At 38.1% G+C, this 26,161-nt stretch overlaps 1 protein-coding gene across 1 annotated transcript; it reads right to left on the reverse strand.

Annotated features, from left to right (window-relative positions):
* Positions 1-1,139: 1,139 nt before the first annotated feature.
* EDNRB (endothelin receptor type B) lies at positions 1,140-25,620 on the reverse strand. The gene is made up of 7 exons (XM_028148985.2): positions 24,931-25,620; positions 9,011-9,123; positions 8,673-8,877; positions 6,912-7,061; positions 6,396-6,529; positions 5,742-5,850; positions 1,140-3,656 (listed from the first exon to the last, which is right to left on the reverse strand). The coding sequence occupies exons 1-7, from the start codon at positions 25,414-25,416 to the stop codon at positions 3,522-3,524; spliced, it is 1,332 nt and encodes a 443-aa protein (XP_028004786.1). The 5' UTR covers positions 25,417-25,620; the 3' UTR covers positions 1,140-3,521.
* Positions 25,621-26,161: the final 541 nt, after the last annotated feature.

Genomic DNA, 26,161 nt, shown 5'->3' on the forward strand with positions numbered 1-26,161 from the left:
TATTCAAAATACTCTCTTCCTAGTGTGATGGCATTATTCCCTGTGCTCAAGTAAGCCATGAATCTTGGAAGTGTCCAGCAAGATTTTTCCAATCTGGGTGTACTTATTTGATCTGTTATTTAATATTGCCATTTCTGAGGCTGACCAATGACAGAGAGCAAGAAGTCCAGCGTCATTGCTCTTCACAAGCTTAGTCTCCGCATTATTTGGATTTCTAGACATTTCCATATTAGGGCTGCCACATTTCTTAGTTTTCTTCCAAGAATCTACATTACAGTTATTTTGCCTAATTTACTGTAATAAATTGTATGGCATCATTATTATTGTTAGTCAACAACAACTTTTTGGTGATTACTTAAAAGTGAACACTACCTACACTTTCCTTTCCTGTACTTTTCAAAGAGCCTCTGGAATTCAGAATACATTATCTCCAAGTGCTAGCTGAGATTAGGCAGCTGAAATCTAGCAAAGGTCAGGGATAAATCACAGAAACCTTTGAGTTTAACACAATTACCTGAGAAAAAAAGTTAATACTAATTCTTGATTATGTTTGGCAGGTGAAGAAAGGGATATGTGCGGTGAGACATAGAAGTGATCTTCAAGAGTAGTCAGTATTCAGTTATGTAGTTCGCACTTCATTTTGCTTGTGTTAGCTTTTGGTATCATTTGTCTCTTCTCAAGTAGGAATCTTGCCTTTTATTAATCTCATCCCACCTTGAACAGAGTGAAGACTCAAAAGAAGCTTGTGAAATAAAACGAGTAATCCTCAAATCTCATTTCAACCTTTCACCTTTGACGTATGGTACAATACTGATTAGCCAGTGACATGCTTCAGAAGCAGGCCACCAGAAAAAGACAGACATAAAAAGCCATTGAAAACTATCAGCCAGGTAATCAACCTTGGAGAACTAAATGTCTGTATGTATATCTGGTTACTCGAAACAATGAAATATAGCAACAACACAGCCTAGAGACCTGAAATTTGACATTTTAATTTAAAACCTTTCATATTTCTTTGATAATTGTATGTTTGACATAAATATTGTCTACTTATAATATTTGTATTTCCTTTAAACACTTATTCAATTAGCATTTAATAAATTATTGCTTGCACAATGAAAAACAAGTTGGTCTTTTTTAAAAACAATTAAACTTTTTATTAATTCTGTTTTCATAATAAGGAATCCATGATTATAGTAGTTGCCACTTTAAGTGACTACAGAAAAACAAATATATAATTATTTTACATGATCATTACAATTTTCTAAAGTTAGTCACAGCATAAACATGCTTTGCTACAAACTATAATCCTTTGGTCATATATAAGCTGTCAATACTAAAAGGTGTTTGAACATGCACCCCTATTAGCAATGTATAAAGGAGAAAATAGGCTAAAATTGCTTATAAATATTTTATATTTTAATGCCCATGTTAACACTATTTTTGTCTGTTGCTATATTGTACAATTAATACTAGGAAATATGTCTTAAGGTTAAACAGTGGTAACTTTTCCTATCTTGATCTTAATTATGCCAAGAAATCATGTTCACATTTTGAACCAAACATTTTTAGAAAAGCTGGAGAACACAATTTCTATGAAAAATAGTGTCTTTATATACTCTGTGTGCAATTTTAAAATCTGGCAAAATGCTTACAGACCACGATTCTGACATGAAGAAAGACTATTAAGGATGTAAATGAGGAGAAAAAAAACAAAACTCAGTTTATGATAATAAAAATGAGCTAAAACTTAAATAAAAATATATTAACAAACTGTGAAAATATTAGTCTATTTTTTTTTTTATTTTGCTTAAAATCCAAAGTTTGAAATGTCTTTTGTGATAACAGGCAATGATTGGGAAGAAATTAATAATAAAAAAAAAGACCGTGAGGGATTTGTAAATAGAATTCAGGTGGCATGTGAATTAATTATTGTCCTTTCTTTGGGGCCACATTGTTGGGATTTGGTTTGCTGTATCATCAATTAGATGCTGGCAGAAAGCAACATGGCTAGTTTATTTCCAACATGTGGCCCTGGATTACCAAAAGAAAATAAAGTGGAAACTCTGTTATATTTTAAGAATGAGTTAAAGCTCTGGGGCCCAATTTGTTCCTGAAGTCACTCTGAGAACATTGCACTGTGTTTCGCTGGAACTGAATCAGGACCTTTTGCATCTATGTGACCGGGCAGTGACGAAAGTCAGGCTAAGAATGGGACTCTGTCCCCAGGGGTTACTTCCCACCCCCACCTCATTTCCTCTCTCATTTTCTCTTGTGCTTTCATACACATCTCATCCCAAGTTAACATAAGGCATTTTGCTACAGAGATGAAAGAATTAAGCAAGAATGCACAAAGTAAGACGTTCTTATTGTCTCAAAAAGACAGTTTTGCCTGTGACAGAAAAGCACCACGTCAAGAACTTTTTTCTATTAGTTACTTACAAAAATAACATAAAAATTAGTAATAAGCTGTTAAATTGCCTAATTTGTGTGATCTTAAAAAATATTATTCTAACTCCCCTATTATGCATATGCCAGAGACCATTTTATCTACAGCAGGAGTGAGGATGCTGCCTTCTCCTTTGCCATGTGAACACTGCTCCAGGCAAGTCACATTCTGTCCATCGTGGGGTTACTAGCATCCCTCCATTGTAGGGATAGGGACCTGGGACCTGCCCTTAGTTTAATCATCTACACATTGTGTATTGTAGCAAAGTATTTACGGATGAGAAAACTAAACAAGTAGTATTTAAACTACAATAGTAATATTAAAAGAATGTTTTGAGAATCCTGAAAAAATTGTAGGTAGCATTTTCTTTGCAGAGTTCTTAAATGAGAGATTTTGAAGTAGCCTTTGGGGATAGCATTCTCAACTTTCTCTCTTTCTGTTTGTGACATTTGATATCACGTGAATGTAAAAAGTTAAATGACTTTCAAAAATTTGTATCTTTTTGATACTTTCTTCTGATCATTTAAATGTTCCCAACGTAAAAAAAAAAAAAAAAATACACCGGCTAAACTGCTTATACATTTTGTATCCAATAATAATTCAACCAGTGGTATGACATTATTAATAAGAGTTTTTAAAATAGAATTATTAAAATTTTTAATTAATTGATTTAAACTTCATTTAAAAATTCTGTTTTACAGTGACACATTTTTTATATCAGATTCATATTAATTTAAAAATAAATCTCTAATAGAAATTCTGAGTGAGCTCAATTTAAATGTAAGTAATGTATGGATATACTGTAAGTTATTAAGAGCTACATTGAAGTGCCGACTGTAAAAAATTAAGAGCTTTCACAATGAAGCTTTCTTCATTCTCACTGCTTTTCTTTTTAGACTGTAAACAGCTTCTAAAATGTCATGTGTAACTGTGAGTGTTAAGAAAATAATCACTCTTAAATTTTTACATTTTTGTGTGCAAACACAGTTTGTTTTGATTTGGCAAATGCCTCATTGTCTTAATCACTTCTGTCCAAAATGAGGAACGTGGAATTAAGTGATGATTCCTTCCTTCAAGATGAGCTGTATTTATTACTGGAACGGAAGTTGTCATATCCTTGGTCATTGGCTTTGGACTTTAAGCACGACTGCTTTTCCTCCAGAGACTGTTTTTCTTCAAATGACTGGCACCAGCAGCATAAGCATGACTGCACAAAACAAAGTCACTCATTATATATTTACATCCGTTATCCTGTCACGACTCCTCCTACTCCCTAGGGTTCTGACTTTCTTTGCATGATTGGGAATTCTTGGGCCACTTTCATTCCATCCTCTCTTATTTTTTCACTTAAAAACATGTAATTAGCCCAGTAGGCATGGTGCGTGGTTGAGCATCACCTGTGAACCAGGAGGTCATGGTTCCATTCCCGGTCAGAGAACATGCCCAGGTTGTGGGCTCAATCCTGAGTGAGAAGTGTGCAGGAGGCAGCCAATTAATGATTCTCTCTCATCATTGATGTTTCTATCTCTCTCATTCTCCCTTCCTCTCTGAAGTCAATAAAAATATATATTTTTAAAAAACATACAATTACATAAGTAGCATATGATAATAATTTTTAAGCTAGAAGATACAAAGAAGGAAAAATGTATAAAATTAAAATTCCTACCTTTTAATTAACATAAAAAGAGAAAGCCACTCTTAATTCTTGATATTTACTCTTGGCTACTTGAGAAATACTCTTAATTTTTTATAAATATGTAAAACAAGACTTTTTCCTATGCAAGCAGAAATATCACCATATACATATACACTGAGTGGCCAGATTATTATGATCTCTGAATGCATAATAATCTGGCCACTCAGTGTATATTCTATATAATAAAAGGCTGATATGCAAATTGTCCCCTCAACCAGGAGTTTGACCAGCAGGCAGGCCGGCCAATGGCCCATGTCCCCTCCCCCTGGCCAGGCTGGCTGGACCCCACCCATGCATGAATTCATGCACCGGGCCTCTAAAATATATATTTATTTATTTTACATATGCATATGTATATGTATGTATATATATATATATTTATATATATATATATATACACACACACACACACACACACACACACACACACACACACACTGAATGGCCAGATTATTATGCATTCAGAGATCATAATAATCTGGCCACTCAGTGTATACATGACTGTATATGAACATGTGTGTGGAATTATGTGCATAATTAATTTCAATAAAATTATACTATATGTACTATTCACAGTTGGCTTTCTCTCACTTGACAGTGTCATAGACATCTTTCCATATCAATGAACTTAATATTACATTGCCAGTGTTTTCAGCCACATGCTGTTCTCATGTGCCAATTCAATACTGTTACATGATACACTATAAAGTGTATAAGTGTCTCAGTTTTATTTATCCATTTTTTCCTGGATTTTTAAATATTCAAAACTTAGTTTCTTCTGTTTGTTTTCTGAGAATCTATATGTATAAGGAAATGGAAGGCCCATTGTTTTCTGTTCTATAAAATGAGGGAGTTGGTCTTAATGTACATTATCTCCTAGCACTAAAATCTATGAGTTTATGAGTGGGCAAAGACTTTTCTAGACTGCCTTAGAGTTTACAAGAAAGCTAAGTTCTTGACTTTCCAATAATGAACTACCAGGGACAAATGGATCATTCCCACTGAAGGGGAGGAAATACTTTCTTCTATGCTAGATTGTTGAAGGAGTGAATGGATGGGCATATGAATGTAACAATGCAAGCGACCAGATGAGAAATAACTAAACATATTCCACATCAAGCAGCATATCTCTGCTAAGAGGTTGGAAAAGAAGAGATGGAACCTGAATTCAGTTTCTTTGTTTGATTTGCTCTTCCCATGTCCATGTGCAAAAGAGACTAATGTAGTTATACTCCGAATTGTACTGTACAGTCAGTCCAAAATCTACTCCAAATGAGATCAGTGCATTTAATTCATGTTTAGCTCTTATTCATAACATGATGTCTTTTAGACATCAACGCATGTAATTTTTATTAATTTTATAAGCAATTGTAAGTACAACTGATTGGTTGAAGCAGTAAGGAGTGGTTGACTAGGCAGAAATCAACTATAGTGATATGTGAGCAAGAGTCATATTTTTAAAAATCACCCATGGTCTAATGACAAGGGAAAACTGTAAATTTACTAGAGCTCTCTGAATAGAAATATTAATAGATTAGAAGAGATATATTTGAAGCCAGATTAAAAAGACCTTTTTATTTTGGAATACTCTCTTACCTTAAAGCAGTTTTTGAATCTTTTGCTCACCAAATACAGAGCTATTGGATTAATGCAGGAATTCAGGGAGGCCGTGTTGATGCCGATGTAGTCCAATACCAACAAAAAGCTGCAAAAATAACCCAAAACCTGTCTGTGAAAAATATGCTGCTCTGAGCACATATTCTTTACAGACTTTTGTGTTTTTATGAAGAAAAAAAATTACCCATATACACATGGTTTTGACTTTATTACTGGTCTTTGCTGATAGTGACTTCCCTGTCCCTCTGTCTCTCTTTTTCTTATTCTCTGTCTCTGTCATCCCACACACCCTCCCTCATACTGTGCCCAATTCTCCCCTTTAAAACAAAATTGTATTTGGAAGTGCTGGGGCTGGCTGAAAAGGGAAGTTTTACAATGTGCAAAGGAGAATCAGGCTGGATATTTCCAAGCATGCCACACACTTATGTGGATAATTCTGGCTCTCTGTTCCGAGTGTTCTCTAAGTCCCCTTTACTCTTTCCTTTAAAATAGAAGTGAAGGTAAAAAATGGGAATCTTAATTGCTCCCTAAGGATCAGAAAAATACTACTTTCTCTTTCTGCCTATGAAAAGGATCAATGAAAACTTCTGCATAGCATTTATTTAGAAACTATCTCTATTTTACTTTTCTTACCTTAGAAGTTCACATCTATTGGGATCATTCGGATCATAGAGAGTGAGCTTCAAAATCCTGCTGAGGTGAAGGGGAAGCCAACACAGGGCAAAGACAAGGACCAGGCAAAATACTGTTTTGGCCACTTCCCGTCTCTGAAATAAAAACATAGTCAGACCCTGAGATGATGGCTCATTGTAATCACAGTGTTCTCCTTTCCCAAACCAAATATTTAATATTGTATACAAAGGTCAGTGGCGTTTGCAAAAATTCAGGACACTGAGCTTTAAATTGAATAATTAATATGAATTAAAACTAAAATGACTAGAGATTCATATTTAAAAAGTAATAGCTCTATCTAGATTCTTTAGATTATACAGACTATATTTAGATAGGTTATATAAAAGAATACCTGAGCAAGAAAAAGGAGATATACTCTAGTATATAATAATTTTAATTTATCATCATAATACTTTTGTTATTCATAACCATAATCATAATTATAATCATGAGTTAGAAATAGTTCTACTTTCTTACCTGCTTTAAGTGATCATTCAAAGCAATTTGCATGCCACTCTTCTTTCTCAACATTTCACAGGTCATCAGGGTATAAAAAAGTGCAGTGATGGCCAATGGCAAGCAGAAATAGAAACTAAATAGCCACCAATCTTTAGCTGTCTGGTAAAACTATGGGGAAGAGAGAATGTCCTATTTTATTTTATTTTATTTTATTTTATTTTATTTTATTTTATTTTATTTTATTTTATTTTATTTTTCCCATCACCATTTATCCCCCCATACCCTCTTCTACCTCCACTAGTCGCCCTTACTCCCCATTACCACACTGTTGTCCATGTCCATCAGTTATTTTATTTTTTTCTCAACCTCTCCACCCCCCAATAACCCTCCCACAAGAGCTGTCTGCCTGCTCTCTATCTGAGTCTGTGGGAAGAGAGAATTTTATGATTAATATTCTCTGTAAGAAACTTCTATATACCAAATGTTAAATTTAAAAAAAAATCATCATGGAATAATTATTTACTACAGTACTCTAGATCTATTTTATAAACACTAGATAACTCTTTCAGGTCACATGTGAACAAATAATTAAATACTGATATTAAATAAAACAAACTTTTCCTAAAAGGCATTTCAGTTCTCCAATGGCAATGGGCTATACATATGTTTTAAACTATAATCAGTTAGAATTTAAAATATTTGGTAATTCAGATACTTTTGTCTTCACACAAACTAGTTTTCCTTAAGCTATTCTTTGTATGAAATACTACATCTGAGTATGTAAAAATATCATAGTGTTTAAGGGAAATTTTCACTTTTTAACACATTTATTTCATGGGAAAAACAGATACAAAAAAAAGGTCTATGTTAATCATTTAGCTCTGTAATGTATAAATCTAACCAATCAATTAAAAAAAAATCAAAGCGACCTTTTCTCTCTCTCTTTTTTTTCTCCTGTTCTTTTTAAAAATTGTTACTCCTGATACGTCTGTGTGGGAGCAGAACTTATACAATCCATGCAGTACTTTTCCCCCTTTTAACTAATAAGAAACAAGACAGCAATTTCATTCTCAATTTTACATTAATATCCTTCTTTAATCTTTTGATTATCATAATATATAGAATTCATAAAGTTTTATATAGTCTTCTTAGTTATGAAATGGAAAATAATTATTGGTGATCCTTAGATGAGCCCCCTTTGCATGAACTCTTCTTCACTCATTCTGTTGGGAAGAGCTTTTTACACTTAGGATCTATCTTCTGGTGACCAGCATTACCATCCCTTTCCTATCACCTGATTAAACATTCTTGAATAAATGGCCAAGATGAAAGCTTCTTTGCAATGATATCTTTCCATTTAGAGGGGACAGGCTTGCCATTCAGAATCCATCTATACCAGGGCAACTTCTACTTGATCAATCACTGCACTATCTACACCCTCTGAGGACTGCTGTGCTGTCTTATGCAAAAAAAAGTAGTAGTTGCTGGTCCTTGTGGGGATTTGAGTAGAAAAGCTATAAATTCAGATTGATTTTCTCATGTGAACCTGGTTTATCTGTATCTCTGAATGCCAGGGGATTTTTGGAGAAATAGGCACCCAGCTTCTTGCAGCTTAGGTCGTTAGTCATTGTTAACCCTGCAGTCCTGGGACCTACACTCTTAATTTATGCCAAGGACAGTCATAAATCAATAACTTTCAAGGAGGAGAAATCAGGGGGAAAATAGTTAAATATTTATAAGGTGAGAACAGAAAGGAGGGGAGGGGGGAGTAAAGTTTACCTGCATGAAGGCTGTTTTCTGAACGGGATGAAGCATGCAGACTCGCAGAGGACTTCCTTTGTAGTCAGTGGTAATCATATCAAAACCCACAGCTTCAGGGATAGCCAGAACTACAGAGACCACCCAAATTAAAACAATTTCTACTGCTGTCCATTTTGGAACCCCAATTCCTTTAATTCGACTCCAAGATGCAACGGCTCGATACCTGAAGAACGAAATAGAAGTGTTTGTCCACCTGGCAGAGCCTGGTTTTCGTGAATTCCATAGCTATTTTCTAAGTAACATAGCAGTTACTATAGAGTGTTCAGGATATACCTGACTTAAATATATGCTCTTACCTGTCAATGCTCAGAGCACACAGACTCAGCACAGTGATCCCCACAGAGGCCTTCTGTATGAAAGGCACCAGCTTGCACATCTCAACTCCGAAGGGCCAGTCCCTTGCGAGTAGCTGCATTGAGGAGACATGAAGCTCTATTAGGGAGATTTTCATGAGGCATCCTCTGAACTGCATTAGGTAGCAGAGAGTACTTAACATGCAGAGTAAGCTAACAAATTTCAGTTCTTATTCTTTTCCTCATGGACTACTCCTTTGAAAAGCACCAATGTTTGATATATGAAACAGGAGAGTGTGCTGGGAATAATGAATATGCAGCTAGCCCGGCCAATGTGGCTCAGTTGGTTGGGCATTGTCCCATGCACCAGGAGGTCACCAGTTGGTTTCCTGGTCAGGACACATGCCAGGTTGCATCCCCAGCAGAGGGCATGCAGGAAGCAGCCAATCAATGTTTCTTTCTCATTGATGTTTCTATCTCTCTTTCCTTCTCCCTTCCTCTCCTTCTAAAATCAATGAAGACATATTGAAAAAAATAAAAGAAAATGCAGCCAGTTCACAAGAGTTTGTTATGCATCTATATTAGCTTAGGGTCAGGATTTCCGCCGAGGGGCCAACTGGGGCCAGCTCACCTTACAATTGTGAAGCTAAAGTTCTAAGAATGTCTCTTACACTGTTATGGAGTTCCCAATGCTTAGGTCATGGTCAAATCAAAATAATTTAATTTAAAATAGGTGATAAATGTTCCCTAGTTAGTAAGAACACAGTTCTCTTATTGGTCAATTTACCTAATAATTGACTAAGGTAAAGAACAAAGAATGTATTCTTTACCTTAGTCAATTACGTGACTGCATAGTAACTCAGCCTGAGTAGGCATGCTGCTGCCTTTGGGCTTTACTCTAGATCTTTCCTTATCCTGAAAGTCTCTTTCCCCACAGACCCACAGGGAAAACTCCCTTGCCCCCTTTGGTTTTGCTCAAATCTCATCTTTTCAACATGACCTACCCTGACCACACTATTAACAACAGTAATCAGTCAGGCGTCCCCTCCCACCTTACCCTACTCCACTTTCTTTTTTATCTATAGTGCTTATCAACTTCTACTGCTTATGCAATCATATTTACTTGTTTGTTTTGTTTAGTTTTTGCTGTCTGGCACTTCTAGAAATTTGACAGAATATGGGTTCTGCAACTGCTAAATCCAGTTCCTGACACATAACAGATGCTTACTATATATTCAAGTCCCTAATATATACATAGGCACTGGTTATACAATGAGGAAAAAGACATAGTTACTGCTCTTATATACATATATGTATTTTCTAGATCTGACTTCAGACTGTGTAACCATCTATTGTTAAACTCAGTTATTTTCTTTCTCAGGACAACTGGGTGTGCCCCACACTGGTAAATGAATCACTTTAGGTAAACATCTGGATTGAATGTTCATGAGGTTTTGAAAATAAAGAAAAGTATTTGAAATCTATGTTTTCTTTTTTAATGTTTTTAAAAATAACCTTCTAAAAGTAAAAACTGTTTTGAAACACAATGGAGTCTTTCCTTTCTTTTATTAGTGAAGTTCTTTATAAAGTTTGTTAAGCTGGGTGATTTTTCTATAACTAGAATGGCACCAAATGTGTGTCTCAGTATGAATATGAGTTGGGAATCCAACATGGGACCAATTTCATTTATAAGTTTTACATGAAAAATTGCACTTATTTGTAGGACAAATATTGGAAAACTTACCACAATATGCTTATTCTAGGGTCCTAAAAGCCTGTAGGGCCAGGCAGGTAATACAGAGGAGTGAAGGGAACCAGAGGTAAGAAGGTCATTGGTGTCAGGAATATAATAGGGAGTGGTGGGGTCTGGGGTAAATCCTGTCTAAAAGGAGCAGCTGCTGGTAAACATGACATAATTTTTGCCAAAGGACTCTAAATACAAAAAAACAAAAACAAAAAAAACTCTTAATTTTTAGCCCCAACTGGAAATCCTATATAATAAAAGCCTAATATGCTAAGTGTCTAGTCATCCATTCAACCAATCAAAGCATAATATGCTAATGATATGCTAAGGCCACTCAACCGCTCACTATGATGTGCACTGACCACCAGGGGACAGACGCTCTGACCGGTAGGTTAGCTTGCTGCTGGGGTCCAGCTAATCAGGACTGAACAAGACAGGCTGGACATGCTGTGGAAACCTCCTGTGGTCCCTCCCTGGCTGGCCAACCTCTCGTGTCCCTCCCTGGCCCCAATTGTGCACCAGTAGGGTCCCTCAGCCTGGCCTGTCCCCTCTCACAATCTGGGACCCCTTTGGGGATGTCGGAGAGGTGGTTTTAGCCTGATCTCACAGGCCAGGCTGAGGGACCCCACTGGTGCACAAATTTGTGCATCAGGCCTCTAGTTTTTATATGAAATCCCATAATTTATAAAAGTTGTCAACTAAACAATATTTTTAAAAAACACTGCCAGATAATATTGTATTAACAAAATATATCTGTGGGTCCGACTAGCCTCTATCTTGTGATTTCTGCATTAATCAATTGACTCATAACTGTGTGCCAGGCACCATTCTGAGGTCGGGGTGCATATCATATCAGTGAATAAGGCAAACTTCTTGTTTTTATGGAGCTTACAGTCTAGTAAGGGAGGCAGACAAAAAACACATAAATATTGAAGATGATAACACAGGAGGTGTCATCATATTAAGGAAGTATGGTAGGATTTGGGATGCTTTCTTGCTGGGACTGACCCGCAGACCCTGAGTGATGGATGAATGATTACTCTGAAACATGTTTCTGTGAAAGAGAGGGCTAAGGGACTGCTTGGCTATAGGAACCAAATAGCCCTGTTTACCTGACTCATTAAGGCTTTTATTATAGCAACAACTTGAAGTAAAATTAACCTCTAGATACTAATAGCAAGGTAAGTATCCTTGAAAAAAGTGTTCTTTAAGTAAGGATGTTTTGAAGTCTAAACACAGAGATCCCAGTAAAACACCCGGGGGCTCATACTTGTTTGGAAAAGTCAAGGCAGGGTCTGCCACCTTTGGCAAGGTCCCCTCAGAGGCCACTGACCTTTCAGAGATTCCTCCTTACAGACTTTCCAACCAAGTCCAGTGCTTCCCCACACTTTCTGGTAGGCCTCTCAGCAAGGTCTATCTGAAGAGGCAACATTTGAATAGGACCTGACTAAAATAAGAGAGTAAGCCATGCAAAGAGCATTTGAGGCAGAGGAAAGAGCTAGTGCAAAGACCGCGAGGTCAAAATAATTTGGGTGAGCTAAAAAGGGCAGAAAATGTTGAGGAGTGATCCAGAAGATGAAGTTGTAGAGCAAATTGTTTGATTTTTGTTTTGTTTTGTTTGTTTGTTTGTTTTGAGGAAATACATTGCAAGGTTTTTAAAAAGGAAAATAGAATTATTTTATTTATGTTTTTAAAAAGATGACTCTGGGTGCTCAATGTAGTATTAAAAGGGGTCAAGAAAGGAAGCTTTGATGAGAGGTTGGGGTGAGCTGGACTGTGTGGTGCCCAGGGGCTGAGGAGAATGAGTAAGAGACTGGATACATTTTGAAGGTAGAGCCACCAGGACTTGCTGATGGGTTGGATGTCAGATGTGAGGAGTCAGCAAACTCAAAGAGGTTTATCTTGTGAAAAGTGGAGCCCTTTCCTGAAATGGGGAAGACTCTAAGTATCACAGGTCTGAACCAGCAATGACCTCAAGATGCTTTGAAAGAACTGCCAATTGCCCTCGGAAACAAGAAAAAATAGGTTCCAGCCGGTTACAAGGGCTCTGCCAGACCCAGCTTGGTATAAATTACCCAGACACTATTCTGTCTAATCATACTGATTGTCCTTAGATGTATCAGGAAAAAAAAGAAGAAGAAGAAAGCAAAACTCCTTCAAAAATATGAAGTACCATTTCCCTCCCTTTGAATGTGGGTTGAATTTAATGATTTGCTTTTAATGAACAGAATGTGGTAAAAGTGATGATGTGTGACATCTGAGTTCATAAAAGGCATTAGGCTTCCTCCTTGCTCTCTCTTGGATCGCTCTTTCTGGGAGAGGCCAGCTGCCATGCCAGGGAACACTCACTTCTACAGAGAGGCCAACATGATAAAGAACTGAGATCTCCTGAAAACAGCTAGCGCTACTTTGCCTGGTGTGCAAATGAAAAAGATCCTTCAGCCCGGCCGGTGTGGCTCAATGGTTGAGCATGGACCTATGAACCAGGAGGTCAAGATTCGATTCCAGTTAGGGCACATGCCTGGGTTGTGGCCTCTGTCCCCAGTGAGGGGCATGCAGGAGGCAGCCGAACAATGATTTGCTCTTGTCATTGATGTTTCTATCTCTCCCTCTTCCTTTCTCTCTGAAGTCAATAAAAAAATCTTTTTAAAAAGAAAAGATCCTCCAGCCCTAGGCAACCCTTCAGATGACTTCAACCCCTGCCAATATCTTGACTGCACCCCATGAGAAACTTGAGTCAGTGGCTCCTGAATTCCTGAACCACAGACTTGGTGTAAGTTATAAATGCTTATTGTTCAAGCCATTAAGTTTTTGGGTAATTTGCTATTCATCATTCGACAGATAATACAGTTGTCCTTGGTCACTCACTTAAGTAATACATCCACATTTGAACCCACATGGTCTGATTCTAGAGTCCTAGTGTTTTGAAGAAGCTGATCTTAGAAAAAAAGAATGTTTAGAATTAACATCACTATTAGTATTTTTAAACCCAGTGCTATGTGTCAAACAATGGTAAAATATCTAGATATAGAGTAAAACTTTCTTCTAAGAAACTATTTTATTCACATAATGTCCAAAATTTTTGATAGTTTCAAGTATCTTATTGTCTCAAACTATTTCCAAATATGCAAATATTAGTATCACAGAAGCACAGCCATCAGATGGATCAAGATGAATGAGCACCCAGGCCACTGAAGGGAAAGAAGTCTGGCCAGTGAAAATGAGCTCTGCACTGAGTCCAGGCCCTGCTTTGCAGTTACTATTGTTTTTGGCTCAGCCTCGAAACTGGATTATTGCTCTTCATACCACTGGGAGGCCTGCGGCTCAACCTCTGACCCAAGTTATCACAGAGGATAGGGAAACACAAACTGAAAATTATAACAATTCTCTTCAAGTTCAACACAGAGATAGAAAGCTAATCATAACCGAGAGATTACAATTTTCTAATCTGCGATTGCAAAAAGAAAGGAACTACAAAATAAGGAACAGTAGTAGCCTTTATCAGCTTTCAGGATTTCTGCCTCTCAGACCTGAATGCTGCTGGTTCTTAGGGGCCACAAAAGGTGAGTGCCCACTGTCACTTCTATTATTTTGTAGTGAGGAGGAGGATGACTTTGACAGTCTCAGCCTCTCTCTGATCAAAAAGCTTTGTGGATCCACTGAGAAAAGTCAGATAGCTTATAGCAGAAACCATTCCTGATTCTCATATCTTTCTGAGTGGCCTCCATCAAGAAAGTCTTTAAGCAATTTAGTGCTTGGAGCTTATTTAAAATGCAAAGACAACAACTTCTTGTTTCATGATAAACAAAGCCCTGGGTGAAGGAAAAGCTGTGAAGTTTAAAAAAACACCACTCTCAATCAAGATGCCCTCTTTAAAATTTGGTTTAAAAATGTTCTTATGGATTTTTATAATTTCTGGAAATTAATTATTTCACTATTTAGTGACAAAAAATAATGACATCCAACACTTAACAATTTGAAGTCCAACAATATAGCTTTTCTCTTTGTGGAAGAGATTGATTTTCTTTATTGCAAGAGGGATCAACTGTAACTTTAAATCCAACAATGGCATTTTCACTCTTTATATTTCTTCTTTTTCCCCTTTGGCTTTATGCCATTAAATTAGCTATCTTAAGGGCAAGGTCTGAATTCTGAAAACAAATCAAGTATGTAATCAAACAAGTTTCTCCAATCAAGAAAAAATATTAGAGTTTGATATTTTTTCTAGGTCCCTGCCACATGAATTAAATTTTTAGGTCTTGTTTAAAATTAGGGTTGAATATCTATTACCTATCCTTTAGCATATGTGAACCAGTTAGAATATACTCCCATAACTGACACTGGTTTTCCCATTGTGATGGATCATCCAAGGGGGAGCTTTTGTTACTTTGGGTCCTATAAGCAATAAGATGTTCATGTGACAAGCGATAGCCTATGCTTGTGCTAACTCCTTTCCCTAGACTAATGCTGCTTCCCTAGCACATTTCTTTTGTATGAATAAACACAAATAAATAAATAATCACTAGATTGAGAAAAGACATGACCGAAATGATTATAAGGTTTCTATTCAAGGATGGCTATAATTTCATAACTTTAGGTTGGAATAGCTGCTTAAGAAAGGAAAAAAAGACAGCAAAATCCAAATAAATTATTTTTATATTATAAAATTATTTTTAGGTAACAAAATTGTTTATTTTTATTTCTAAAGGAATAAATAACATGACCAGAAAATAAATAACCTTTCTTTAAGGGTATTAAGTGAGTCCTACAAAATCTTTCCAAGTAGGGATTTACATTTTTTCAATTCTATTTTTAATTAAAAATTACATTCTTGAGAAATCAAATGGAGAAAACCCTGTAATACACACCGCTCTTAATGCCCAAAGGAATCAAGCCCCAGAAAATTTGGAAATTCCAAAGTTAACCATCTTACACTAACAAATGTTCATTTGCCTCATTAACCATATATACCATTTCCTTTTCTTTCTTTTTTTTAATTAAGAGCAAACACTGAGTTATAACTGCTTGTTTCAGAATATTCTACTACATTTTTAATGCCTAGCACAGTGCCTGGCATACAGTGGTTACTCATTTAAATGCTTGTTGAATAGTGGGTGAATGAGTGAGTGAACGGATGAATGAATGAATTTTATTTGAAAGCAAATCTTATGAAACTTGTCATGAGCTTTTCAGTTCTCATATTTGAAACAAGTTCTTTAGAGAATTGAGAAAACTTTGCATTTTGTCTTGTCTAATCCATGTCTTCCCCCCTTTGAGATGATCAGGTTTTCTTGTCACAGACAGCCAGGGCTTTGAGGTGTGAAGGTTGGCTGTTCTGGTGTTGGAGTTCTGCCTTCCAAGCAGGCTGGAAAAGGTCAAAAGTAAAAATTCCTCTTGTACCCTCTCTCTCCTACTCAAACCTGTCAAGGAAATGACTGATACAAAACAGAACCCAGTGTTTCTCACTATTTAATGGGATTCTATGGGAGGCTTTATTTGCAAATTTGGTGGAGATGGATGCAGAAAGCATAGGGATTCTACAAGAGACGATCATTTAAGAGGGTGGGTGAGCGGTGTATTAACGAAGACAAACCAGGATTACTTTGCCAGATTGCTATTCGTTCCATCTCGTGATGAACTGTGAACAGTTGTTTCAAATGACTGTATTATGTTTTTACAGTAAGAGTCAAAAGAGAGAAATAATGGAGTAGTTGTGTTCCGCAACGTTGGAAAAGGGTGTATTCTTCTGTTTTTAAACCTCTGCTTCCTGAAGCAGATAAGAGTTTTTCTGCATTTGAACTAGCATTTTAATAATGTAGGGCACTCTCATTCAAGGATTTCCTTGTCAGAGCTCCTTTTCTTTTTGTATTCATACCTACAGAGAGAATTAAGGGAAGCTGCTGGTCAAGTGCATAGAAAATAGTTTCTTGACATACATTTTACCAGGACCCTAGAGGACAAATATCAATTACAAATTCCGTCCTGCATCCATTAAAATGCATTTAATCTCTTACAGATTAGGCCATAGGGGTTAGAAATATGTGGGTCAGAGATAATGTCAGCTTATTCCCCAGGAGTGCCATTTAATAGACCAGAATGTGAACAGTGCCCCCTGGAGTTGTGCAAAACAGAGGCTCTCTCCCTAGGAATCTCTTGCATGTACACCCACAAAACAGGGCTTTCCACAACTCTGAAAAGAATCTTAACGGTTGCTGAAATAAAGTGATAAGTCCATGTATATGAACTAAGGTTCTTAAAAGAAAATCTCTAAAAGTAGCAAAGAGATAGAAAAAGATAAAAAATAGAGTTGTCATAGGAGAAATTCAAATTCACTTTAAATATACTTCCCCACCAGTGTTACAATAATATTTATTCTCACGTCTGTAACAGGTAAATAAATAGATGGATTTCTACTCTCCTATCATCTGAATTAAAATATAGATCTACAGTTTGTGCTTAAAAACTTTCATTGATACAATAAGTATTTCAAAAGAGCATTAAGAAATGCTGTTTACAAACCTAGCTTATTATTAGAGTCACTTATTTGTGCCGGTTCTTCTGAGAAGATCACTGTGACAGTTGAAGAAACTGAATAATTATAATCTGATTGCCTCATAGCTCAGAAAGAGACTCAAACTTAATGAATTCAACACACCTTATTAAGGAATTGTACATCTTACTTAAACTTTATTCTATTCAGAGATTTCTTTATGGGACACTGTTAAGTTACTAAGATAAAACATTTGATTGCTATAGCATCCAAAATCCCTTTAAAATAATCTGAAAGCACTGAGTGAGAAGAAAGAAGACACTGTGCAATGTAAACATCCAGAGCAGGTTTTCCTCCCTTCTGGAAACTAGGATGGGGCTAAAGAAGAGAGAAGTAGAGAAGGGACACCGGGCAGAAGACAGGACTATGGCTGTGAGTTTCAGGGACAGAGAATTCGCTTGAGTAAAGTCAACTTTGCTAATAGATTTCTGACTCAAGAATGATCCTCTTTCTATTGTCTATCACCACATTTTGACCATTTTCTTATTTGTTTACATTTTCACCAGTGGATCTATAGGGAAAGAGAAAGAAAAAAAATCTCTAAAATAAAAGTACTGAAAGAAAAGAAGTCTAAAATTAGAGAAGTTGTTGGCAACTGTATACCCATACACCATACTCAGCTATCTTCCAAACATAACCAACCTCTTTTTAACTTTGTCAAGGACTGAAAGAGAATGTTTCACATCATAAATTATATCTTGAATCTTATTTCAGCTCAGGCTTTATCTGTCAACACCCTTTAAAGCACTTAATCACTTATTTGCATTTGGCATGTTTCTTTAAAAACAGTCAACTATAGCATATTAGCCACACGGAGATAACCTTATATGGCTTTCTTTGTGAAATGAAGAACATGGTGTCTTGGCCCTGAAACAACAGAGTCTTGGCTATGTCTTCTTCTTGTACAGCAATGGAAATATCTTCAATCTCGAATGACATTTACAAAAAAATTTGTAAAGCCTTTGATATGAAGCCTTACCACGTTGAAAGAAACATTTCCTCAACATTTTAAAAGGCTTGGATTTATGAAGTGACCAAGCTATAGATTAAAGGCAAACACAAGAAGCACCATGGAGTTAACCTAAAGAACCTCTCATTGCCCAAGACCAAGTGTTTGCCAACCATTTTGTCATGGGAATCCATGTGTGAAGCAGTAAATTGGGAAGATGAAGTCTTGAGTTTCTGAATTATTTGAATTCTGTTATTGACCTGTTATTCACTTATGACCAATATCCTCATACAGAAAGGGGAGCAAGCTTCCCCCTTCTTTTTCATCTGAACTATTATAAAAATATGTTAGAGAAACCCCACTGTCATGTCTAATGTATAATATCTTTTGTCAACCAGCTCTTGACTTGTATTGACCAGTGCAGGCACTATGCTAGGTGGATAGGAATGTTAGTTTTATTTGACAATTGAATTGAGATCATTCAAAGTAATACTCTTTCTCTTTATTAATACTTTTTAAAAGCTAATGCTTTAAATGTGATTAATTGGTTCTCCTTAAATTTTCATTTTATTTTTTTTTTTTTAAATAAATGAATCTCAGAAGTATCTAGGTTCTATTTTGGGTTCAAAATTCTTTTGATAAAGCATTTCAGAATATTAAAATATTAGTAAAATATCTCACTTACTTAACTGGAAATAGAAACTGTTATTATCCTGGAAGAAATGCAGCTCCCCTAACCAATGATACCATTACTTCTGCTTACTGATCAGAAAATTGTAACTTCAAAAATTAAATTTGATGTAGTTCCATTAACTTTTACTTCTAACATATGAAACTAGTTAATACATGCAAACTTGTTAACTACTACAAGTAATCTAAGATCAAATAGTGAGAAAGGTGACTTTGCTCAGAAAGATAGTTTGGATCATGTCCCAAGAGGAAAATATCTGATTACCTGACAAGGTCACTTGATTCAAAACTCATTTGTGGGTTCAGTGAAGCAATTCCACATTTTGACATGCCAGCATTTTAATGTTAGGTGTATCCCTTCCTAAACTAGTTAAACGTTAAACATCAGCAGTTTTGCCTCTCAGAGCTATGAAGGCAGCCTCTTGCTTCTAATAGTAGCCTACAAAGTTAACAGCAAAGCCATCTAAACATACTCCAATAGGTCACCAGTCTACTTTTAAAAAAACTCTCCACCTCCCTCCAATGAACAATTGATTAACTCAGATCCTTATCAAACTAATGTCCATATCAATATTTGCCTTATCAGTTTACAAGCAGATTTGTTTTCAAAAGCAATTTGCTTACAGGCAAAGGAAGCTATATTTGAGAATTAACTACATTAACTCAGTTATTCATGTGAATAGAGCACAGAGTGTCAGCCCAGTGACCATAATGGCGTTAACATCCAGAATGACTACTTGACCAGATGCTATAAGGAGCACTGACCACCTCTTGGTCCCGCCCTTCCCCCTGGCCCACAGGCACTGATCACCAGATGGCAAACAGGGAACCTGGGTGGGTGGCGGCAGGGCGGGACTGGGGACTGGCAAGGGGAACCAGGTGGGTGGCAGTGGCAGGGTGGGACTGGGGACTGGCAAGGGGAACCGGGTTGGTGGCAGCACTGGGGTAGGACTGGGGACTGGCAAGCGGACAGAAGATGGCCCTGATCGTAGGGTAGGCCTAGGGACCCTACCTGCACACGATTTCGTGCGCTGAGCCTCTTAGTTGTTAAATAAAATCCATAAAAAATTTAAAAAACCCATCATTTGTTCAAGAAATTTTAACCTCTTAAGAAGTTAAAAAAAAAAAGTTAAGGAAATTTTAACTTTAAACTGCTACCAAGGCTTGTTGAATATCACTGTTAAACCAAATTAAGACCAACCAACCAACTAATCAACCAACCAACCAATATAAAAACCTTCACAGCATCCACAAGTGCACTCAGCTCTTTTGCTTCCCACACAGCTTTGACGTTAATGCTAACCTAGTAGTCAGATAGACTCTCACAGGCAACAAACATATAGATTATCCCATTCATTTTAGTCTATATAGGAAGGACACAAATAAGTAGCTTGTGAATAAAGAGAGATGCATTCTCACATCAAAGACTTACACCCTGGCTTTTGGGTCAGATACATATATAGGCCATGTAAATATTGATATATATACAGAGTGTCCCAACAAATGTATACACACTCTGAATAATTATTAATTTCAATGGGTTTAATCTGAAAAGAAAGAAACATCAATTGAGCTATCAGCTGTAAAGTGTGTATACATTTTTTTTGGACACTCTATATAAATATTAGAGATAGACATCAATACTTGTATATGTCTATGGAGATGTTATATAAAATAGTGATTCAAACTAAGAGTATAACAACTTTGGAGCCAACATGGTAATACCTGTCAGAATTACAAATATACAACCGTTTGATGCAGTAATTCTAATTATAGAAATTTACCTTTCAGATAGAGTCATACATGTGTATAAAGGCATATGTACAAAGATGTTATTTATAGGCATGTCTATAACGACAAAAGCTGAAAGAAAATTCTAAACAAATCTCCATTCTTATTCATACACACACACCAATTTATTTGCTTACTATGTGCCAGGCACTATTATCTATTTATGTATTTTATATATAGTATATACATATACATATATATTTATATACACACAAATGTATACACATACATATATATAAATTATATATATATATATATAAATAAATAAATATTAAATATTTGGATGACTGCATTTTGCACTTTTCATCTGCATGGTCTTATGCAATATAGTGTGTAACAGCCCTGCTGTGTGTTGCTGAGAAGGTGAAAAAGGCTTTTATTTTCAGCATGTTTACATGAATACTGGAAGCACTTCGACAGCTTCAGTTTACTGATAGTCCTACAGTACCTCTCTGCCTTTAACACAGGATTTCCTCCCTGACACAGGAGACCTGGTGAGAGGACTGACTGTACCTACAAGTTTCCAGAGTCCTAGGTCCTCCAGGGAGTCAAGGCAGAGCAGACCTATTTCCTAAGGTTTGCCAGTTCCTCACAGCAGCACCTCCCTGTGATGTCCTGTCCCATCTATAGCGGTCTCAAGGACTAGGGCTTCAGCAAGACCTATGACATTTTGTGATTTGTCTACTTTACTGAACTCCAGATTAATGGAATAGATTCATTCCATTTGGTGTGCCAACAAATGGGTTGGGGATTCTATGAGCCCCCAGAAATTGTGTGTGCATATATATGTGTATTATATATCAATTATAATGTATATGTAAATTATATATAACATATTATTTATATGTAATAAAAATAATTAGCTGGATTCTCAAAGATAATTATAACATCCCACAAGAAAACAGAAAATTAGAAATCACTGGTTTAGAGATTCAAGTCTCCACTTAAGGATACATTTAAATGGCATTCATAATTCACTTAAATTACTTTCTGTGAAGTAGAATACCTGGCTACTCTGAAATTCTCAATGCATTTTTAAAAACTTACTTATATGGTGCCACAATCATTTAGCGCATTAAATGGCTTTTAACTACTCCTGGATTAGGTGCTTTGGTAAATAAAGCCTTTGGTAAATAGCTATTATCAGTATTATACACTCCACCATTAGAAGGGGATTTCTAGATAGAAATTCTTGCATGACTCAAATTAAAACAGAAAATGCTTGTTGAGTATCCTACTGTGTGGGAGTGTGTCACAATTCCACCAGTGCTCTCCAATGCAGCCATAACAACACTCCAGGTTGGAGAAAGGTGTAGGCGTTGGAGATCACTCAATGCAGGGGAACGAGGAGGACCACAGGGTCCAGGGCAAGCTGGCCTGGGTTCAAGCCTGCCTTTATCATTTTCTAGTGGTGTGACTGGGCACGTGACTTCACCTCTCCAACAGGTGATTTCTCCATAAAACGGGGGGTGAGCACATGTTTTGTTGTAGTGATTTAATGAAATAAACCAAGTACCTAATGCATAATAAATGGTAGTCGTTATTGTTATATGACACCTATTTATGCATACTATAAAAATCAACCGAAGACTACCATGTAGAATTCAATGATGGCAAACATAGTGATGGGACCTAATTCTTTGTGATGGATTTGTTTATGACCATTATAGAAGACCAGATTTGTAATGACTCATTAGTTTATTTCAGAAGTAAAGTGACAGCTTTAGCAGACTAAATGGTATTCCCTGGGGAAATCATAAAGGAATTTGAAATGAAAGTAAAATCTGTGTGCCCCCCTGGGGGTTGAATATTCTCTGGCTTATTGAAGGTAATAATTTGACCAGATGGAGAAAGTAGGCTGGTCCTGGCAGAGCTGACTTACATCTTGTCTGAAAGCAGCACACGGAAGGAAAACGTTCTCAGCCCAGGCTTCCATAAGTCCCGCAGCTGCTGGCTGACAGGAAGGTGTCTAACATGTGGGGTTTACTGGAACCTCTCTAAGCTGGCTTTTTACAACATTCTGTGCAAGCCTAGCAAGACTAGATGTAATCTCCTCTTTGAGAGGGATTCTATTTCACATATTTTAAAATTTCTCACAAAACCTTGTACTGTACAGTTTCTCAAGTCATTTTGATAAGTTGAATTCAAATTCCTCTGCCAAGTTGGAATGGTAAGGTTTGGTCAGTGGGACTCCTTAAGAAATAAATGGGTCACTTCTGGCCCAAATGGAGCTGTGACTGAATTTAAGGGGCCCATTTCAGCCAGTGCTTCTCCCAGAACACTCTCAAGAGTTCATAAGCACTTGTTGTCATGCAGAAATTTAGAATTTCTTCTATTGTTCCTACTTAAGTATGTCCTTCTAGGGCCTGGATGGAAATCTGACTCCTATCTCTATACTTCAGAAGTCTCTAGAATGCCCTTATAATATGGCTGTTTGAATTAGGACTTTCAGAGACTCATGAAAGGCAATTTAAAGGCATGCCTTATGATAATTTCTCCTGCCACAAGATCAAAGCATCCCTTACAAATCTTTCCCAACACTACATCTTTTTTTTTTTTTTTCCTCCTGTACTGAATCCAGGACTAGCTTTAGGCAAATCTGCAAAACACATTCCCATTCCTTACACTTCAGTTCTGTTTTTATGTGCGACTTTCTATTGCTGATCATGATGGGAAATCAGTTTTACTTGTTGGCACTGTCCTTTAAAAATTTCCAGCTCTTTCACTGAGGCTATTTTTCTTAACACCAAAACCCCCTAATAAGTGGGCGCCAACAACCTTATTGTAGAATTGAGGAAGCTGAGGCCTAGAAATATTGGGATGTGTCTGGAGTTCCAAAGCCGCCCGGAATTAGGTCATGTGGGAGTTTATGTCCTCTCCTTACTCTCCATGCCTGATTTCTCTGATGCCCGTGGTGATCACGTAATAATGTTAGCTACTGAAAACCATTCTTTACAGACTTTAAGTTGAGTGCCCCTGGTCTGATCCATGAACTAATCTGTAGGGTGCAGCTATCACTTTGGAACCTGATAGGTTAGCCTGATTCCTGCCTCCACCTCTAACTCATTGTGAGCACTTGAACATACTATTAATCATCTGTAAAATGGAGAAATATTCACTTGTGGGCTGTCAGAAGGAGTAAAGGAAAGTGACACACTTATCCCAGTGCTTGGCCCACTGCAGGCATCCAATAAAAAGTAGGAAAAGTAGCTGGGCTGGTGTGGCTCAGGGGTTGAGTGTTGACCCATGAACCAAGAGGTCACTGGTTTGATTTCTGGTCAGGGCGCATGCCCGGTTTGCAGGCTCCATCTCCAGTAGGGGGGTGTGCAGGGGGCAGCCAATTGATGATGTTTCTCATTGATGTTTCTATCTCTCTACCCCCCTCCCCTTCTATTCCTCTCTCTCTCTCTCTCTCTCTCTCTATATATATAGATATATATATAGATATATATATATATATATCTATATATATATCTATATATATATATCTATATATCTATATCTATATCTATATCTATATCTATATCTATATCTATATCTATATCTATATATCTATATCTATATATATCAGTATAGTCATTCACAGCAGGGGAACTGTATTCTCCTACTCACCAGTCTAGGTTTCTTTCTTCTAGGCCATTTGTTTCCTAAAACCAGGGTCCCCCAAGAAAATGCTTCCCAAGGTTAGTAGCGTTCATGAGTCACTTAAGAATCTTAAGATGCAGGTTTGGTTTAGTAAGTTTGGGATGGACCTGAAGTTCTAACACGCACTTAGGTGATATCAATCCTGCTTTGGGACCACATTTTGAGCAGGGAGAATGGGCTCAGTGAGCTGGACTTAGGGGCAAGATTCTTCAGGACCAGTGGTTCTCAATCCTCACAGTTCATCATAATTACATGGAGGGCTTTTGCAACAAAATAAAACATATTGGGTGCCACCCAGAGCAGGTCTGAGGTGGGGTCATCAAATGTCGTTTCTAACAGATTCCCAAGCAATGTTGATGCTGCGGGTCTGGGACTACAACTGCTCTACGCTTAGCAGGGGGTACCGGAGACCAGAAGGAAATTTGGTCACGGTGATTACTCTGAGTTTCAGGAGGGGGATGAATCTTCCTGAGCAAGCTCCTGCCAAAGACTTTCCCATTTCCCGCTCTCTAGCCAGTCACCCTCCCCTCACGATAGTAGCTGGCGCCTTTTACCTTGTAGACATTGATGGGGATGTCAATGATGATGTGCAGCAGGTCTCCCAGAGCCAGGCTGGCTATCAGGATATTAGGGCCATTTCGCATGCACTTGTTCTTGTAAATAATTCTCAGCAGCGTGGAGTTTCCGATGATGCCCAGCACGAACACTAGGCAGGACACCACCGTGTTGATGTACTTGAAAGACTCTTTGATTTCAATGGATCCTTTGCACGGGGGAGGTGGGCGGGCGTGAGGCGGGGCTCCAGCCGGCTTCCCTGCTTTAGGCATCTGCGGAGGTGTGGACGACCACGGCCAGCTGGCGTTGGACCCTGTTGTCCTGGAGGTCTTAGTAGGGGGTGTCATTATCTCTCGGGCCCCCAGAAGCGGCGAAGTGGCCCCGGTCGGTGGGAATCCCTTCTCTTGTCCCTGGACTCCCGCCACGCCGCTGACCAGGATCAGGGCCACCAGGGCGTGTCCGCACAGGCTGGGCAGCGGCTGCATGCTGCCGCCGGCTCCTGTGGGCGTCGGGTGGCCGCTCCGCAGCTCTCGGAGTCTGGAGATCAGGAAGGAAGACAGGACCCGGGTCAGCTACCTCAACCACGCCCCTGCAAACCGCTAGCTCGGATCGCCCGGGCGCCCGTGTTCCCGTCCGCGCGCAAAAGTAACTCAAGTTTGCGCGGCGGTGGAGAACTGGCCGGCGTGACCCGCCTGCGTCCGTCCACTGTCCTTCCAGCACCAGCTTTCCCCGGTGGTTTTACTCCCCTGCGTCACCCACTCCCCACCCCCAGGGTACATGACTGGCCGTGGGGCGGGGCCTTCTGGAAGGGGTGTGCCGGGGAGGGAAGGAAGGGTGTCCAAGGCTAATCGCTGAGTTCCTAGGTGGGCCGGGAGGAAGCCTACATGTCTGGAGAAGGACACGTGGCGACTGGGGGATCAAGGCACCTAGAGACCAAGGGGGATGTGCCCATCTTTGCCTTTTTTGCTCCGCATTGGACCCCGGTCCCCTGTCTAGGAAAGCCAAGACTCCTCCTGCTGGGGGAAAGCCGCTCTCCTCTCGGGCTGCCCGCGCTCAGGTTCCCGGGCGCCCGCCGGAGTGCGCGGGCTGGCTGGGAAAATCTCGGGGACTTCTCCACTCCGTCGGGCTTGGGAAGACGATCCGCATTAACTCGCAAGCTCCGACCCCCTCCAAGCAGTTTCAAACACGCTCCCTCTTTTACTCCAACCTCAATTCGTGCGTCTATACGTG

This window comes from Eptesicus fuscus, chromosome 8 (genome assembly GCF_027574615.1).
Source record: "Eptesicus fuscus isolate TK198812 chromosome 8, DD_ASM_mEF_20220401, whole genome shotgun sequence".
In the NCBI taxonomy this organism is placed as follows: domain Eukaryota; kingdom Metazoa; phylum Chordata; class Mammalia; order Chiroptera; family Vespertilionidae; genus Eptesicus; species Eptesicus fuscus.

Excerpts from the sequence above, each read along its gene's own strand:
- EDNRB (XM_028148985.2), bottom strand. The coding sequence starts at position 25,416 with ATGCAGCCGCTGCCCAGCCTGTGCGGACACGCCCTGGTGGCCCTGATC. Across the intron at positions 7,062-8,672 it reads AGAAAACAGCCTTCATGCAG|TTTTACCAGACAGCTAAAGA; the intron begins GTAAACTTTACT and ends TCTTCCCCATAG. Across the intron at positions 6,530-6,911 it reads TGAATGATCACTTAAAGCAG|AGACGGGAAGTGGCCAAAAC; the intron begins GTAAGAAAGTAG and ends TTTTTATTTCAG.